The 19847-nt window shown below is 45.8% G+C and overlaps 1 protein-coding gene across 23 annotated transcripts in view; it reads right to left on the minus strand.

Annotated features, from left to right (window-relative positions):
* Nucleotides 1-19847, minus strand: part of Asap1 (ArfGAP with SH3 domain, ankyrin repeat and PH domain 1) — a 317439-nt gene that overhangs the window by 217747 nt on the left and 79845 nt on the right. For all 23 annotated transcript variants that reach the window (XR_013046411.1, XR_013046410.1, XR_013046409.1 and 20 more), the window contains one exon: nt 17649-17775. Coding sequence is in view for 15 of the 23 variants with exons in the window: in XM_076555973.1 (XP_076412088.1) it covers nt 17649-17775 (127 nt within the window). In the remaining 8 variants the exon portion in view is untranslated. The remainder of the gene's footprint in view (nt 1-17648; nt 17776-19847) is intronic.

Below are 19847 nucleotides of genomic sequence, written 5' to 3' on the forward strand. Positions count from 1 at the left end.
GAGAGACAGGAATCTAAAGGGTAAGAAAAGCAGGGAAGGTGAACTGTCACTGTGAAAATTATACACCACATGGACCAGGACAGAGTTGGACTGTGGGCAATTTTAAGTTCTTCCCTTGACAATAAATTAATTATTTATTTTATAACAAATATATAATTATATATTTTATAATTAATAAATTATTATTTATTTTTGAGGAGCTAAACTTTCCCAAAATAATTTGTTTATTCCTGCAGAATGAAACTGCAATGGCTAGCCCGGTCGGCGGTGGCGCACACCTTTAATCCCAGCACTCGGGAGGCAGAACCAAGTGGATCTCTGTGAGTTCGAGGCCAGCCTGGTCTATAGAGCAGGACAGGCACCAAGACTACACAGAAAAAAACTTGTCTTGAAAAAAAAAAAAAATTGCAATGGCCAACATTTCCTCTCAAGGGGCACACAAATCAAGCTGAACAAACTGCTAACTCAATTCCAAATTTACTTTCTCTGAAAACAATGGATGCAAAGTGTTTGCAGGAGAGCCCTACTCCACTCTGCCCCACTGCTTCTTTCTGTTTTTCAATTTTTTTTAACAGTTAATTAAAACTACATGTATCAGGCTTGGGAGATGTCCTGGTATTGCCCCACAAGCAGGAGGACATGTATTTGGATCCCAGACCTCACATCAAAAACGGGGAGTGTGGTGGCGGCACCTGTGACCATAACCTCAGCAACAATCAGGGAGGTGGAGACACAGGCAGATCCCTAGAAGCTCATAGGCCAGTTAGCCAGGCCTACATGGTAAAGTTCCAAGCCATAGAGATGCTGTCTCAAGCCAAAATTGGAAGGCACCTAAGGACAATAATCCAGATTATCTTCTGATCCCCACAAACTCATACCTGCACAAGCCACACAAATGCATACACATACATTAAAATAAAAAATGTACAGTCATGTCCCAATGAAGATCAGCCAAACTCACTTCATCTACAGAACAAAAATCTCCTAGTATACAGGAAACCAGCCTGGTGAAGTGCCTTTGACATTTAAGTCATCCAATGACAGCTATGCCCAGTGTCTCCTCAATCAGAGAAATGGTCTTGATGTTCTTTGCCCAGGTAGGCTAGGCACTTGGAAAACCAGTGCAAACCCCTGATTCCTGGGAGAACAGTGGCTGAACAGTGAAGTATGAGGTAGCCTAGCAGGGAGGGATCTAAACTCTGGGCTCATAGGACCCCCAGCACTCAAAAATGTAAAGATTTCAAGGACGTTTATTGCTGCTGTTTAAATTTTGTTACTTAGAGAAAAAAAATGAGAGAGGAGAGAGAGGAGAGAAGAGAGAGGAGAGAGGAGAGAGGGGAGAGAGGAGAGAGGAGAGAGGAGAGAGAGAGATAGAGAGATTGATTGATTTGAGGATAACTTAATGAAAGTCAGTTCTCTCTTTCTACCATGAGGGCTCTGGGAATCAAACCAAGGTAGTCAAGCTTGGTGGCAAACTAGTGCCTTTACCCAATGAGCAACTGTGCTGGCACTGTTGTTGCTTTTGACAGTGGGCTATATCATTCCTGAAATTCTGTGTAATAGAAATGAAAACAAAAAACGTTCCAAATCCGAAACACATTTAACAAGCTGTCAAGAGAGGACACCATCACTCATCACACAGCCCTTGGGAAATTCCACTGAGAATAAGAATGAAATGAGCAAATACCACCTTGACATCATTATCAAAGCATCACAGACCTTTCTGAGGCCTTAAGCATCTCCACACTTGAGAGGAATCCCCGGACCACGCTTCGGACACTTCCAATAGGGGCCGTGACAAATAACAAAGGCTATCAGAGAAGTTCAAGCCAGAACTTGTGTTTGTAAATAAGGAATGGCTTGGCACATCAACAGAGAAAATAATGGCATGGGCTAGTTAAAAGATGGGATTAATTCCAAAATATTTTAAAAGATGTTTGTACATTTTCTATGTTACAGTATTTGTTTTCTAATAGTTTGGTTTACAAATTTAAACTACCATCTGAACTCTGAATGAACAGTACATACATCAAATAAGATTATAAAAACCACAACTGATGAAAAATGGCAATTGGGTTGATGTCCCGTGCCACAGCCACCTTGCCTAGGAGTCTTCATAGATCAAATCACATGATGCTTTTCCAGTATCGTCTCCAGCATAACAACGTGCACGGAATCTGAAGAGAACTCCTGCTATGTGTTATACACATATGAACTGACTTCTCTGAACTATCATTTCTTCAATGGTAAGACAATACACATGAAGGTTCTTTATAAACTAAAGGTGTCTCATATAAAAGTATGGTGCTGGAAACCTTTTCAGCCTTAAAAAACACAAACAAAAAACATGCCACAGCGTGCCTTGTGGTGACCAGGTGGTAAGAGTGAGCAGTCAGGCAGTTTCGAGCAGATCAAGAGAATCAGTAAGGGGACTAAGAGAAGAGAGGAGTCAGGAGCAAGAAGAGGCCGATGTGAACCACAGGGTTTAACATGGTGTTGCTCTTTTCTGCTGGAAAAGTTCCATTTCACTGGCTTCTAGAACTTTTTAAAATAGTTTTGTTTGTGACAAAAGCCAATCCAAGGCTCAAAGACAAACAAAGCCAATCACTTAGAACACAGAATATACACTGTGATCGGCAAGTGTTTAAATCAATGAAAGCTCTAACCTGAGGAGCTTTAGTCTGGCTCTGTGCCCTGAAGGTCAGCAGGCAATGGCTGTGAACTCAGGGCTGATGAGCAATCCCAGTGATCTGGAAAATGAGCCAGTTGACCTTATGACCTCTAAAGACTCCCTCTGGCCCTACAACTCCAGGACTACATTATTTCCTCTGAACTCAGAAGCTCCACCTCACATTATCTCAGTTTCCCAGACAGCTTCTCCAGACTCTCCCCATCCTGAACTCCACCCTGCTCAGGGCTCACAACCCCCAGTGTGCATGTGTGCATACATGCTTGTGTGTGTTTGGTTTATTCATTCAGATGCTGCCGTTCAACTGGGTGTCAGGATTTGGAGACAAACAGAGGAATCGTAAATCTTCTTAAAACAGTAACTGGATAGATCTGAGGACAATAGCTCAATCTCGTGGGTCCCACATGAGAAAAACCTGGAGACTGCTTAGAGTACTCTCCCACACAACTGTGAGCAAGAATGGGTATGTGTACAGCAAAAGGCTACTTCCCAGGGAATGAAAAGCTACCAGGTCCGGCAGAAGACAGACTAACATAGCAATTTAGCAGACAAAGATTCAAACAAGGTTAGGCCCTAGGGAAGCAAGGACTGCAGCTTCAGAAGTAAACACACATTAATTCACACTGGGTAACAATTTCTGCGGTGGGGAGCAGCACCCACCCACCCCAATGCTGCCTTCAGACCGGAAGCATTCTAGGAGAAAGGGCAGAAGCAGAAGGTAATGATCTCATTAGTAGGTGTTTCTGCATTCACACTCTTGTACCTAGAACATAAAATACATGTACGCATATATTAAAACTATAAAGTTAAAAATACTTGTTCACATCTACTTTTGTAACCTGCTATGATGCTTAAGGCAACAATGTGTTATCATTATCAGGGATTCAAAAGACCTGGTTGGAACCTCACCTCTATCATACAAGAGTTGTTCAACTTGGACAGATGAAGCATCTATTCTCTCCTTGTACAAAAGAGTGTTAAGCATTTCCAGAAAGAACTTAACCCAGCATGAGGTTCCAAAGCAAAGCTCAATAAATAAACACTGGCTATTAAGACATAACAGTTCCTGAAGGCTAGATACTGCTCAATCATTTCAATGGATAATGCCACACTGCCAGAAACCTTCACTGCAAGGAAATGCCACATGCTTCACTTTGCCCTTTCATGAGAGATCGTATGTTGTTTGTGTTTTACAGTTGATCAATATTTAACGTGACTTCGGTCATGACGTGTGTTAGGGTCTAATAGATCACATTACGTCTCTACGTCTAGTGAAGTAGACACTAATCTCCCACCACACAGCTACAGAGTGAAGCAGACATACAATAACAGGATGCTTGGTTGGACACAGGACACAGAGAAGTCCACTTTGTTCCCTAAAATGATATACGGTTCAAGTGTCAGAGTCAACAGTCTTGTCCATTACTCACGCTCATCCCCAGTAAGCCCACGTCAAACACCCACGGTGTCTTAAGCACCCAAGTGCAATTGCCTGGGCACCAACTGTGGGAGACAGGAAGCTGCCTAACAGGCTTCAGGTCACTCATCCTCTGAAAAATTCAGAAGTTTTTGCTACACATTTGTGTTTTGCATCTCTGCAAGTCTATCTCCACAACTGGCAAAAATGAGCAGGGGAGGCTGACAGATTAAATAGTGCAGCATCTTCAGCTTACTGTGCGGTCCAGTGCTAGATACACAACTCTTTCATGGATGACTGGCTTTACAGACGTTAGGAAAAGTTCTGGCATCCAGCAGGGAAACAGGAAAGGCATTAATTTATGTAGCTATTTATTCCAAATATGAAGTAGGGGGTAGCAGGATTCCAGGCTCAAACAAGGAGCCCCAGTGAGTTTTCCTGAGATGAGTGGTGGCATGCTGGTGTAATCCCAAGGAGGCAAGAAGTTCAAGGTCATCCTTGGCTACACAGCTGGTCCAAGGCAAGGCTGGGCTACATGAGACCATCTCAAAAAAGGATGAACAAACCTGTGGAACTGAACACATCCTAACAAGAGTGTGCCTTGACTTAAAGATGTGCCCTTTGGCTGATATCCCACTGGGAAAGGTGCCCCCGAAAGCGTACTCAGAGAGGCCCCACCTTTTCAGAGGCTGTATCCTAAGAGTGATTCTCTGAAACTTCTGGAATGAAGAAAGTCCACAATACAAAAAAATACCCCAAATGCTACAGACTTCAATGTCACCAATTCACCTGACAAAGTGGACAGGGCTGTTTGAAAAACTCAAATGTTACCAATTCACTGACAAGGTAGATAGGACTCCCTATCCAAGAGCCAAAGCTCAAGAACAAAATCCGAATTGCAATTTGGCTTTGCAAAAAAAAATAAAAAAGCTGGGTCAGTCTTCAGAAAGACAAGGTCACCTTTGTTCCCTTTTCCTGTTCCCCTTCCCACGTCTATCAGCCCCGCCCCCAACACACCTCCTTTCCCTTTCATGGAGAGTCAGGTGGGACCGACTAACAGGAGCATGGGTGGGTGCAGTGGCAGATCCAGTGGGACTGCAGAAGTCACTCACTGCATGTTGCTGGTGTGGATAAGTGCTCCTTCAAGGGTTCACGTGCTGGAAAGGGGGTCCTCAGCACAGGTGCTCAAAGGACACCATTTTCAAAGGTAGGACCTAGGTCAGCGGCAGTGCAGCCCTTGGAGGGGATTCTCCCAGGACCCTGAGTCAGTTCTCATCAGACGGTCCCGGGCGGCTCTCTTGGCTTCCGCCAATATGATCCACCCTCCTGTTCATCCTGCCCACGGCGAGAAGCATCCACTTTCGGTCTGAACCAGATCCACGCTGATGCTGGCGCCACCTGCTTCACTTTCCAGAACTGTGAGCCTAATAGACCCCTTTCCCTTTGGAAGATACCTAGCCGCTGATGAAGAGCAGCAGTGCGGTACTCGCTGAACACACACGAGGTAGGGCCCAATCCCCAGAAATACAGCCACATGTACTTAGTTTTGGTTGTATGAAATGCTTTAATATGAAGGAGTTTTCAGCCAGAGAAATGTCTTGTTGACTTAATAAGCAGAAGCAAAACTGTTTAGACAGCAAGGGAGATTCACTCCTTCTTGTCCATGAACACAAGTCAGAGAGTTCAACTTGTTTTGAAAACATCAATTCCTTCATTTAGTCTCTCTCACTCCACATCTGAATTAGACACCCCAGATGACTGATATAAATTGTCTAGATTTCAACACCTCCCACTAAGCTTAAAGGAAACAAATCATGCTTTCCTTTTCCACTCACAGACACACATGCATGTTTATGCTGTGTGTCTGTATGTTGTATATGTATGTATATGTACATGCATAGGTGTCTCCACTAAGGAAACAAATGTTAAGCACTCTTTGGGTCACTGATACTCTGCTGTTATGTCACCAACCAGGCAGGGTGGCAGAGGACAGCGTGGCTTGGCTCATAGAAGTCAGGGCAGATTATTAGCTCCATCACATTCTAGATGATGTGGGGACTGGGAAATAGCAAACCCAAGGTCCTCAGAACAGAGCTGGCCCTCAGAAAGTGACAGCTGTCACCACTGCTGATGGAATAGCACAATTAATCTAGACCAAAGAACACACAAGGAATTTAGCATGGTGTTCAAGTTGGCTGTGGCACAACCTTCAAAAAATTCAAATGTACCATTCAATTGGTAGGCATACAGTCCAAGTCCAAAGAGAAAGACTTGGCCGCATTCAGAAACCTTTACCAGATCGGCTTTCAAGAATTATAAATCAAATGATCACAGCCATAATTCTAACCAAATATCTGAGTGCCAATGAGGTTAAAAAAGGGGGATGGGTGTGTATGTGTCAGTAGACTTGAAGTATTTGCAGTCTTTTAAAAGTAAAGACAGGAGGCCATGGGACCAAAAAGAAGAGTCTGGCTCTGCCACTTTTCTACACCAGTATAATTTCCAATTTCATTCTAAATACTTACCATTATACCCACAGATAAGTATAGTTCTCACCCCTCATCCAAAAAAGCTTCCCCCCACCCTCAGCAGATGGAGACCGTAACAGAAAGCTACAACTAGTCAAAATGCCGAGTACTGCCCAATGGATCCATCTGTGATTCTGCCCCTACACAAGATCCAGGGAGCATCACAGAAGCGGGAGTGGAGTGACTGTAAGGGCCAGAGGACCAGGGTCTCTTATAAGAAAGTGTGTCTCCTACAGGACGGGGAAGCTACAGGCATGAAACCCCCACAACATGGCTGCCTAAACAAGACCCAAAGGATGACAACACCAGCTGCCCAGCCCAAGGGGACGGGGAGCGGGGGGGGGGGGGGGGGGGGAGGGGTGTTGGAGGGGGGGTGTGGGACCTCAGGAGGTCCACTCTTGGAGGAAGAGCTATAGACAATTAATGGCTACAGGGAGAGGGAGTATCAGTCTTCCTCAGGGATGAGGCTAACTGATTATCTAAACCCAAGTGGTCAGCCCTAAACACACAGAGATAGGACCAACACTAAATGGACTTAACAGGTTATGTTTATATTTATGTCCACACAGAGCAGTAATATTAAAAAATGCAAATAAGAAAAAGGTAAAGACAAATATGAACATGAGTAAAAACATCCCTGCACTTCATCAGCACATCGCCGACACGGCTGTTCTAAAATCAGAAGAAAAACCACTTCTGTGACTATCCAGTGGTTGTCATTTATTGCCCTATCAGGAAAATTAAAACAATAACAACAAACAAGTTGAACCTAAACAGCTCGACTAAGGAAAAGCCCGTTTTCTCTTGACTCTATTTCACATGGCTAACACATGCATAGCACTCCTTTAAGGTGAGTCTGAGGTGGGAAGGGCATGAACTAGCTGAATCATCTAAGCCTAGTTCAGTCATCTGTAAAACAGAGCCTGGGAGCTTCTCAAAGCATGAAAGCTAGTCGAGGATGTCTGTAGAGCACCCAACACAATGCCCGCTGCAGACTAGATGCTTAATTATAGTGGTCACTGAATCTGATTTTGTTCCAATGCTTACATACAAAATGCAGAAGCCTTGGGGCAGTGAGTGTTATTTGACTTGGTACTGTTCCATGCTCTCTGGGAGGCTTCGAAAAATATTACTATTATTAAAGTAGGAGCAGCTGCTGGTCCAGCAGTGAGCAGCTCTTTTGATTTGCACTTTGTGAAAATAAGGAATGTCTAATTTTATGTAAACACTACTAATATGAATAAACATCACAAGAAAAAGGAAATAAGATTTATAAAAAATAAATGATTAATGAAATATAAAAGAAGCCCCCCCCACTAATTCCTTAAAAAAGAGAGAGAGAGACACTTATTTTTTCATGTGTAACTGGGTAGTGAAAAAGCCATTCCATGGAAGCAAAGCTTTAGCCCTTGTTAACTCTTCTCAGACTTGGTTATTTCACGCTGGGAAGATGACCAATTAAGCCAAAGAGAACTTAGCCGCCCTGCCTAGTCTTCCATCCATCCTGGGTTCTTATGGAAAGATTACCGAAAGAGCACCATGCCATCACTTTGGATTAGACTGTTGGTCTTTCTGGACCACACCTGCAAAGCTAAAACTGGGCAGCACAGTTCTCTAACCACAGCCCTTCATGGTACCCCAAATGAACACAGGGTAGAAGGGTCAATGAGAGGTAAGACTTGCAGAGGAGGGTGTAGAAAAACTACCATCTTCCAAGCGTCACCAGATACCAGGTGCTTTACCTGCCTTACATTACCTACTGGTTTTCTCAGCATAAGGCCCCCATTGTCTCCGTCCAACTCTTACTTCAATGAAAGCATAAATAGAAGGCAGGAAACCTGGATCTCGGTCCCAGCTTTGCTGTGTCAGCTGCTCAGGGTTGCGTTCCTAGCCCCCTCTTGTTCTCTAAGAACTATCATGAAGGGGTAGGAGGGAAAGCTTAACCCTACCAATCACAGGCCCATCATCTAGCCCAAAGCTGACCAAACCAGAGGTGACCTGCTGATCCAAGCTGGGCCAATCAGAACTTCTCTATGTGATGTGCTTTTCCCACAGCAGGGCACAAGGATACCAACTGGTGCCAGAAGGGTATATAGGGCCAGTGTTAAAGTATCTGCCAGTAATCTAGAAGTGATCATTCTTCCTCTCCTGTTCCATAAAATATTCTAGGAGTCTTCCCAATAGATCCAAATGCTATTTAACTAGTTCTAGCTGCATTTGGCTCTGCTTTATATACATATGTATGGGGGGGTAGGGGGGAGCAGAGATAAGTCATTTACAAAAAGGACCATATGCACCTTTGTTTTCCGGGCCCCCGGCATCCTCATCTACAAAAAGACCAGGCGATCTCTAGTTATTTTTCTAGTTCTGCTGAACTCACGCTGTAACAACAGAATTATTGCCATAGTTATTACAGCCCACTGCATGCTGGGTATGTTCACTATGGTCATCCTGGTCCTAGCCCCTGGGGCATAATGTTACAGAATACAAGGTTATCTCTGCTGTGTTAATAATAGAGTTGGGAAGAGCATATATTTTCTTCACATCTGGCAGGGGAAGGAATAGCGTCCATTAACTTAGCCGACTCCTTGCTCTCTACGATAGTTGGCACCAAATTCCAACTGTTTTGTGGGCCTTACCTCACTGAGCCATAAGGTTCTGATTCTGCTTTCCTGGCTTCTGGGTGGCTAAATTGGGTACTGTCCTATCAAAAGGACACATATTCCAGTGCTTTGAGGAAAATTATACCGTAGCCTCAGCATTAAAATTCAGTTCTTATGTAACTGACCGCAAACAGCGCCATGGCAAGGGCTGCTGGATGGTCCTCGGGCCTAGGAAGAGTCAGTCCACCGCAAACTCATAGGTTTAGTTCAAACAAGCAGGGTCACGTGGCTCGTGGCTCCTACGACGGCCCACTCCTACCCCAGACACGATTAAAATCCACTCTACTGAAACCAGGAAGAGAGCGTAGCACACTCTGTGTCCCGACTAAACAGAACGGTCCTGTTCACTTTAAAGCTCCTGCCACCAAACCAAAATAGAATTCCCTGTGGTCTCAGTGCTTCAAGCTATAATCAGCAAAGCACGCTGCATTCCAGGTAGGGCCAAGGCATACATACATGCTGCCCCCACAATGGGCAAAATCAAATACCTGCATTCATTATTTAACAAGGCGGCTCATTACCCTAAGCCCCAACAAAAATCAAAAGAGCAGTGTTGCCCAGAAATTTGATGCATCAGTGGAAGGCACCCTTTGGATCTGTGGAAGTAAACAATAAATTAGCAGGGACTGGAGAAATAGAGGGTGGACGGGGAGCCCATCAAGCTAGTCTGAGTCGGAAAGCAACACTGGGCCCTGGTCCCCTCAGTTAAGGACTAAGTATACAGCTACAGTGAGCTAGCAGCTTATTTCAGCTCAAAATGGCTATGACCATGGTGGGCCATAAATGGTCCGAATCTCTGGTGCTACCCCGGCCCTGCTCTTGGTCCAGTCTACGCTTCCACAATCCAGGTCCTTGAGGCACACAGAGTCAGCCCTGCCACCTGACCTCCTCATCACCTCCTTTTCTAAAACACATCTACCAACTGTCATCTCAATTGCATGCCAACAATCCTTAGATTGCACTCATAGTAAACAGCAACGGTATGGAGGATACAAGCCATCCCTTTTCAGTGACCACCGTGCCAGGCGGTACTCAGCCCTGCACATATACTGACTCACACTTTTCCATAAGGAAATAGAGACAGAGACAGCTTTGGTAACTCACGCAGCAAACACACCCTGGAAATCACAGGGCTGAAGTGAACCTTGCAGGAGCTTCACCCTCATCAAACCATGTGTCTGTCATTCCTGGTCCACTGGTAGAGCTTCTTCTGTCCATGTACTTACCTACTAAGGAAAGCTCTGACCTCTCCCTGGCTGTCTGCCCTACAGGACAAGTACTTAATGAAAGACTTCGATATTCACTGGCCACCTTTACCAGGTCATGAAATCACTTGATGAGTGCCTCATGGGCAAGATCTCCTTGGCTATTTATTCAAAAGGACACCATTTATCAAATGAGGAAACAGAGGCTGAGGCTTCATCTCCAGCCCCATCAGTTACTCATGGTTAAATGACCCAGGTAAGAATGGATGTGCCAAGAAATCCTCAAATGACTAGGTGACGTACATGGAAATCAACACTCCGGGTGTCACAGAGCCCCACACAAGGCACTTTGCGGATGTCTGGACAGTCTGAACATCCGACACAACTGGTTTCGATGGAAGCGTCTTAGCACACAAATCAGAGGCCATGGCCTCACATAACATGTTTTTAGAGACCAGCACTTAACCCAGCCGACAGGTACATGCAAAATGAGCTTCCCAATTTCAGGCTTCTTTCAGTCCTTCGAGAAGTGAGATCCAGAGAGCAGTGCTGGAGAAGACTCCCCTAACCAAAGTACAAAGAACCCTACATCAGGAGCCAAAAGCCCTGACTTCAAAAACCCCTCCCTAAGTCCCTTCTCATCTTTAGACCTCGGTCTCCACACTGAAAAAAACAGGGTTGACAAAACCTGTGCAGGTCTTGGTAACTCAGCTTTACTCCACAGGGATGCAAAGCCCAAAGTTTCTTCCGGTAAACAGTAATGTCAGTAAGGTTAACTAACACTTTGCTTCTCCACTTTTAGGCAGCTGTAACCAGCAATCCAGGCATGCAGCGATCAGTGGAAGACTATAAGCACCATACTACCAGCCTGATCATTTAAGACTCCAAATCAAATGCACAATGGCATGAGAGTTACACTAGCTGAAGCGTCCACCAACCTTTCTGTGATATTGCAACTGGTTATTAGACACTCAGCACAGCTTTCATGGACCTCCTGGAGACAGAACCTCCACACTGACAACCCCAGACTGGGTAGTACTCAAGGTCCCTGTAACTCAACTATATTCAGTGATTGTTTAGCAACAAGTATCCTGTAAAAAGGGAGGCTATGGATGGCCAGGCAGCTCAAGGACAGACAGGCTCTAAGAAGCCTGCTGCAGCCATCGTATTTCTTCAGCCATATCTGTGGAGGTTCACAGGCAAAAGGCTGGTCAACAGTTCCAGAATACATAGAGCAGGGTGGAGCTGGAAGCCACATGGCCTTTTCATGGCTGACCAGTCTAACGGAGGATGGCTGGCAGGGCCATGTATGACCATAACAAGTATTTAGAGAGGCCCAGGCAGAATTAAGCAATTGGCTTGCTTTTTCTTCCCTCTCTAAATTTCATTTAAAAATTGTGACATATATAAAAAATAAACCCGATTTTAAACTCAGATATTCTGGATTCAAAGTCCAAGTCTGTTACTTTCCCTACCGGGAGATCTTAGACATTTAACTTTTGACCTTTTATGCACATATGAAAGGATAATGCTAAGAATATCGTCTAATTGGCCTTTTTTACGCAAAGATGAAAACAATTTCTTTTTTAAAATACCAAAGATGTATATGAATGAGGGCACATGACATTAATGTGGAATATAAAATTGACAGGTTCACACCTCCCTCTAAGGAGCACGGGTTCTGGCACTCAGGGAAGCTGCTTTCCCCATTTTTGTAAACAAATAGTCATTGACCTTTGCAAGGTTCTGAGGAAACACACCCTAATCACTCCCAGACTGAATCACAGGCTTGGCCTCCAGAGCTCAGACTTCTACAAAGAATACTGGTATCACAGGGAGAATTATCTTTTGTTGTTTTAAGAGGTCAGGTACAGACCCAAATACTGTTTCTCTACATTAGGCAAAAGGGCCCACAGGGACTTTATCTAACCTCCCAGAGATGGGCTTTGTTCATGTTGTGTTGTCTAAAACGACATAGTCTTTGAAGGTAACTGACTAGCTCTTGCATACATCAAGACCTAGCTTTAGAATTCCTAGGTATGAGAGTCGACAGATTATCACTAGAGACCTAACCTCACTTATCAAAGACTAGATCTCCAGTCATCAACATAAAAGACAACACCCAATAGCATGCCCCAAACTACAAAGAGAAGAGGAACACTTACAGGTATGCAAGAGTACTCTACAGTTGATAATAAGTCCCAAGTTCATTTCTGACTAGCTGTGAACCACACACACACACACACACACACACACACACACACACACACACACACACACACAGAGTTTTCTGTTAAAATAGGACTACTGACAATAATAGGGCAAGCATTAAATAATAGTATGTATATATGGGGGTGGGAAGGATAGAGAAATGGCTCAAAAAGCACTTGCTGCTCTTGCAAAGGACCTGGGTTTGGTTCCCAGCATCCACGTGGTGGCTCATAACACTCTAACTTTAGTTACAGGGGATCAGAAGCCCTCTTCAGGCTTCTTCAGGCAAAAGGCACATACACGGGTAACATTATATACACATACAGGCAAACACCAATACACATAAAATCTTTATTTAAAACAAAACAAAAGTATCTATAGTGCTAGCACACAGTGGGAACACCAATAGCTGACAACTGTTTTGGTGTTACTATCAAAGAGACCTTTGACAACCTTTAATCAAATGATTCTAAGTCTTCAAAACACTCTGAATTAAGACAAGCTTCCAAGCCAGAACCATACCTGACACCCAGCTCCCTTAGAAAGGCTTTTAGAGGGCACCTTGTAGACAAAATTACTCACCTCTGAATCCCCAAGCCTAGCAGTAGAAAGCACTCAACAGTGTGTGTACTGACTGGATGGAAACTGCAGTATATAGCTTGTATGCTGTGATGAATGTTTGATATTAATTCTCCCACCTATGAACTTAACCTTTCTGTCCTATTGAGAGTTATGGGCTTTTTTTTTTTTTTAATTTAATTTTCTTCAACATCCTTAGCTATCATAAACAATCCAAGTAATAGCCACAGTACCTCACCAGGGCTTGGCAATATGACTGTCACACAGATACTCCTCAAAGATGTGTGGAGCAGATGCTGCTCACAGGTCACTTACGTAAGTTCTCACATTTCAATCCGAAACCCACATCCACATCTTTGAAGAAATATTATATTTAAATATCACTGTTAAGAACTCCCTAGAGCATGGGCATGAAGAAAAGCTAAACTGCTAAGGAGGTTCCACATGTCTTCATGAGATCAAAACTGCAATGTACAATAAGGTAAAGCTTCATTTACGCCCTACCAAGTCAATGAAATATGACTTTGCAGACATTTAGACTGTGTATTTTATGTGGTAACTGTAACGAGTTCCCTAACTCCTTTATTTACTAATGAAATCTTGGGAGATAAATCATCTCTTTGGGCCTCAATTCTCTTCCCAGTAAAGTAGAGATGAGAACAGCCTTATCTCCCTTCATAGGGTTCTAGGTGTAGACTCTACCTCGAGGATGCACGTAGCTCTGCATAGCCGACTACAGGTACCGAGCATCCTGTGTGCTTGCAACTGGCCTTATATGGAGTGGCAGCTAAAGACATAGACAAAGTGTATCTCCTCCATCAGCACCAAACTAAAATGCTGGCCTTCTATCAAGTAACCACCAGACCCCCCAATGACTATGATGCATTCTCCTTCTTACCCAAGGCCCTAAGTATTGGTCACTCCAAGTCTTCCAAGGGAGAAACACATCCCAACGTCTTGGTCCCTGTTCCTAAAATGCCTGCCTGCTCCTTTCTCAAGAAAACATTGTCTTCTAACCACTTCCTCACAACTTCCAAAGGGCCACAAGTAGAACAGCACACACGAGTACGCCCTGGCTCCTGAATAAGCAAGGCGTTGGCTTTGTGCTGAGAAAACACTTACACGCCAGGATGAAACCTTAGCAGAATTCCAGATGATCCGTTCCTGCCTCTCCAAGACAGCCACTTGTGTCCCGGCCAAAGCGTGACTCTCCAAACCATGTGTGTCCTTTAACACTAACGGGGAAGCCTTGAAGTAAGCTCTTAGCCTCTTCTCCTGTACATCTGATTCCTTTCCCAAAGTGCATGTCCCAAGGGGGTTCACACATACACAGCACCATCTGTACAACATGGCACACTGTTTGGCAAGGACATACACAAGAAGGGGAAAGTGGAGATTAATTCGGGGTTCCAAGCCTGGCGCTCCAACAGGATTTTAGCTGAGCCCCATGTGTGTTAATTAGTATTAGAAACAACAGACAAAGTCACAAATAAACAGGAAATGCCTAACGACCAGAACTAAGAAAAGACTTGTTTTCAAACAGAACTCCAAGCTATCCAAATCACTCTCTATTCTGGAGTTTCCACATTGGGGGGGGGGGAGGACCCAAAAAATCCTATATCTAAGAATAGCCACAAAATAGCACAAGCCAAATCCTTGCAATTTTCAAATCTCTCACTTGTGAAGCATAAGCAAATGAGAATTCCTGGTATGTTCACGAATTTTTCCTTTTATTTTGGGGGGCAGTAATTTTGGTCCCCTTTTCAAAATCTTTTGTTTTTTGAGACAGAATCTTCCTATGTATTCTTGGCTGGGAACTCACAATCCTCTCCTCAGCCTCTAAGTGCTAGTGTACTGCCATGTCTAGAGCAGGTCCTCTGCCCCAGCATTTTTTAAAATAAGGTCTTACTGTGCAGCCCTCACTGGTCTGGAACTCATTAGGTAGACCAGGCTAGCATCAGGCTTGGGGAGAATCCTCCTGCCCCTATTGCCCAACTGCTAGGATTACAGGTATGTCCAACCATACCCAGCCTCCCATTTCTGAAGAAGCAAGTTGTGATCTACTCAAGATGTCCATAATAATGTACCTTCTCCATATAGATAAGCTGGGAAGGAAAAATTAAAATTCAACTGTGTAATCATCCAACAATAAGAAACTAAACATACACTTTATATATGTGTATGTGTATATGTGTGTAGCATATATGTTATATATGTTACATATATGTATATGTTATATATATATATGTTACACACACACATAGAATATGATTCAAGAGTTAGAAGATACACATTGAGGGAAATGATTCTTTAACCAATTATTGTACTCAAGTTTAGAAAAATGACAAAATTTTGTTACCAATTACTGTACAATTGATACAAATGCAACATTTACTGCTATGTTTTAGAGACAAGAGTATATCAAGAGCTTTCTAGACAGGCTCCAATTCTTTCTCAAATTCAAAGGTCTATTCTACCTAATTTTGTAACACACACAACACACACACACACACACACAACACACACACACACACACACACACACACACACACACACGACAAGAGGGAGGGAGAGGGAGAGAGACAAAACGAACAACAAAACCTTACTGCATTTGCATTTAAATGTAGCACAAATACCACCCCCAACAGCACCCCAGCACCCTTATCATCTGCTGTACAAACAGAATACAAGTAACACTATCTGAGTGTGCAGAAAGTTACAGTAACCGACAGCTCTGTTAGCAGCCACTAAAGTTATCTGGAAGGAAACCAACCCCACAGTTTAATCAATGTTAAACCCTTTGGAGGCATACCCAATTAGAAACAGCAAAAGATGACCACACACTCCTGGATGAGCATATTCTTACAATTACACGAAGGACAGACTCCTTGAATGCCTAGCAACTCTATTTAATTCCTGATACTAACCATGAGGCAACTGACAGTTCACAGGGGGGGTGGGTCACATTACCTCTGGCTTTCAGATACAACTAGTTAGGTGATAGGACTCCATCCATTTCAACATCCACTTCCACCACTCAACAACGACTCCAGAGAAAATTCTAGAAACAACCCTAACTGCAATAAAACAGACTAGTTTACAGTACCTGGCAGGCAGGCATGATGGGATCCCGAGGTAACAAAAGTCTCCAGCCTCCTCACATTGGCATCCCTTAGGCATCCAATACCAGTTCTTCATACATTAGACAACATGAGTACCAAAGCCAGTGCCAGACTAAAACCCATGATTCCCTATATTACTGAGGGCTGGCCCCGCTGGCCTTAACTAAAGAAGAGCTCCTTGAACCTCAAATAAACCAAGCATATAATCCCCGCGGGGAAAACCCTCTTCCTGTCTACACTGTCATTTTCAGCCAGGGTAGGCCTGGCTGGTTAGGATGGGAGTGATGTTTTGCGGCACTGAGAAATTGTGCTGAGTTTCTGGGAAACTGCCTTATTTTCACTGAGATTATACAGGCTTATTTGTGTAGCTGTAAACCTGGGATTACAGGTTTCTCCTCATCCATCCCACTCTATCCTTCATTCACCGAAAAATTTGAAAGCAATCGATTTGCCCTTGTCTCTGCCCATGGACATCCATCCACAGGGTTCTGCTGGAGGGTCCAGATAGCAGAGTTGTTCCTTCTGCAGCATCTAGTTCCATCTAACAGTGTGGTCACCTCTGCAGACTGCACTGGCTTCAGCCCTCTCTTCACAACCTTAGGAGTGTCCTGCGGATCTGGTGCAGCAGCCCTGAGCCCTAGAAAACCAGAGCCACTGGAGCAAGGGGAGAGGGGTGGAGACCTGTTTGTACAGACCTCCTTTCCACCTGGGCTTTTGCTCACTTTAGGCACAAGGGACTAGCAGACACAGGCCCAGGGGTGGCAACAGTCTCAAATCGGAGTTCCCTTTTAATCCTTTGGGTTTTTCCACCAGCCCTTATCTCTACAGCTAAGCCTGCTTGGTCCCGCTGGGCTGCGGAGAAGTGCATTCACGGCCCATCTCCAAGTCTCAGGCTGGTGACCTTGGCCACGCAGCCTCGCCTCTCTGCCCTCGGTGGCCTGACGCCATGCACTTCGCGGGTTAGGAAAGGGTCACAATGATGTGGAAGCGCCGAGCAGACTGCCTGGCACCCAGACAGGGTGCAGACAGAGAGAGGATCTCTCTTCTACTCGGGCGTCCGGAGCTTGCTCAGTTTTTCCCCACTTTCGTCTCCAAGCTTTCAAGCCTGCAGGACCCCGGGAAGGGCTGCCAACTGGGGACAGCAGGGGCCGGGGGCTCTCGGAGGGGGTGTGGCTCCCCCAGTCGCCGGGCTCCCCAGGGCCCCAGCCCACCCAGCGGCCAGGCCGCCGCCTACCTCCTCCAGCAGCGTGACGGTGTTCCTGCAGTTGTGCAGCCGCGTGGTGAAGCTGGACGTGGTGGGCGAGTTGTAGTCCTCGGTGGTCTCGGCGATGAACTCGGACACGGAGATCTGGTCCGGCATCCTGCCGCGGGAGGGACGAGACACAAGCGGGGGCGGGCGTGAGTCACGGCGCAAGCTCCCGGGGCCGCCGGGCGGCTCATGAACGCCACGCGCGCAGCCCGACCCTCCGCGGCGCCCGGCCTGGCGCGCGAGGAGCGGAGCGGAGAGGAGACGAGCGGAGCGAGCGGCGCGGCGCCCTTCAAACTGCGAGCGGCGCGCGCGGGCGGGCGGGCGGACGGCGGCCGGGGACGCGCCTCCCCCCGCTAGCGCACGCAGGGAGGAGTAAGAGGGGGGGAGACGGGGCGGGGCGGAGCGGGACGGGGCGGGGCAGACGGCTCCGCGCAGCTGACCGGCGGCGAGGCCTGGCGGACTGCACGCTCGCTCCCGCGGCGCGGCGGGCGGCGCGCCCGCGCCGGTCACGGGGACAAACACGGAAGTGCTCTGCGCACGCGCCGCGTCCGCCCCTCCCCTCTTCCCACCCACCCACCCACCCACCCCACCCGGCCTGTGCGCGGCCCCCACCTCGCTGCTACACGCGCTGGTGCTCGTGCCCGTGGGGCTCCGGAACCGCGCCCCCCCTCCCCCGACACACACACACACACCCAGCCGCCCCCGGACCGGTTTCTTCAACGAGCTGGTTACGCGAGCGTTTTTTTTTGCAAGAAAGGGACCAAAAAAAAAAAAAAAGTTGTATGCGTTCTTTTTTTAAGTCCCGAGTGGGTGCAGGAAGCGAGGCCCGGAAAGCTGCCTCCTGCTGCGCGGGCCGAGGCCGGAGGACCCGGCTAAGCCCCGCTGCCCTCTGAACGCCAATGCTGCACCTTGTGCAGAGAGGAGACAGGAAGGATTGATTGTTTTAAAATACTTTTCACCTGTCCATGTGCAATTTTTTTTTCCCTTTTCTTAACCCAGAGGAACGGCGAGGATCAGGAGCTGCAAAAGTATTTCTCAGGTGCAAATGTTCTTTACTGCTAAGCAGAAATTCAATTTCTTCTGAGAAAAGTACCAGTTCGGCCCTAGCAGAAGTCTACTGTTGTTAGTCCAAAATACCTGCCTAACTTCTCACCACTGACTGGATGAAGTTGATTTGAAAAAACAGTAACAATAAAAACCACCTAGGCCTTGAGAAGTGTTTCGGGATTGGCCTACAGGAGCCTTTGAAAGCTTATTGCTGATCTTGATGCAAGCCTTCTTGGGAAGGCAGGCACTGTGGCCCACCCAGGCCTGCTCGATTAACCATCCTATATGGCTGGGGGTTGTGTTCTCTGGCCCTTCTGCCCACAGCTCAGGGACCCGTGGTGAGGACTTGTCTTGTGTGGAGACTGGTAGGGAGAGGAAGATTTCATATTAAAAGGAAATGGTTCACCTCATAAACTGCCCACAGATTCTGGGATGAGGAAAGTCAGTAGGGTAACATTCCTGCTGTCCTGGAACTTGTCCTCCGCCAGAGGGTCAGACAATTAACAAATAGGCAATCTAGTGGAGTAGGTAGATATAAGTATGAAAATGACAGAGTCATACATAAAGCCTGCTCAAAGTGAGCAGAACAGAATGAGAATGAGCCATACAATATCCTGTCGCCTAGGGATCTCAGATCCCCAGTTGCCTCACACGAAGGACACTCACTCACTCACTCAGGAGGCTGAGTGAAGGCTCATGGGTGCACAGGAAAGACTTGCTTCCTGCATAGGAAAAAACAACAACAATAACAACAACAAAAACACGGTTTAAATTGTGTGCTGTTATTTACCTCCCTGACTTGGCCAAATTGGGTCTGCACTGTGCCTCAGCTGAGGTTCTTAGCAGTGCTCTCCAAAGCAGGTGAGTGTTTCAGCCTACTAAAGGAAGGGCTTTCTAAGGAAATGTGAACAAATAAACGCTTCCCTGGCAAAGGGACGTGTGAGAAATTCACCTTTTAGAGTCATTCCTGGAAAAAAAAAATGTAAATAAAGAAAAATAAGAGTACTTTCTTCCCTTAGTACTTTAAAAGTTTGGTTTGGGACACCTGGAGGGTGAAGCTCTTAGAGGACAAATAGGCAGGACAGGACTGGCAGCTGAAGAGATTCAGTGACCCTTGAGGGTCACCGGACGAACTCA

Source organism: Peromyscus maniculatus, chromosome 20 (genome assembly GCF_049852395.1).
Source record: "Peromyscus maniculatus bairdii isolate BWxNUB_F1_BW_parent chromosome 20, HU_Pman_BW_mat_3.1, whole genome shotgun sequence".
Lineage (NCBI taxonomy): Eukaryota > Metazoa > Chordata > Mammalia > Rodentia > Cricetidae > Peromyscus > Peromyscus maniculatus.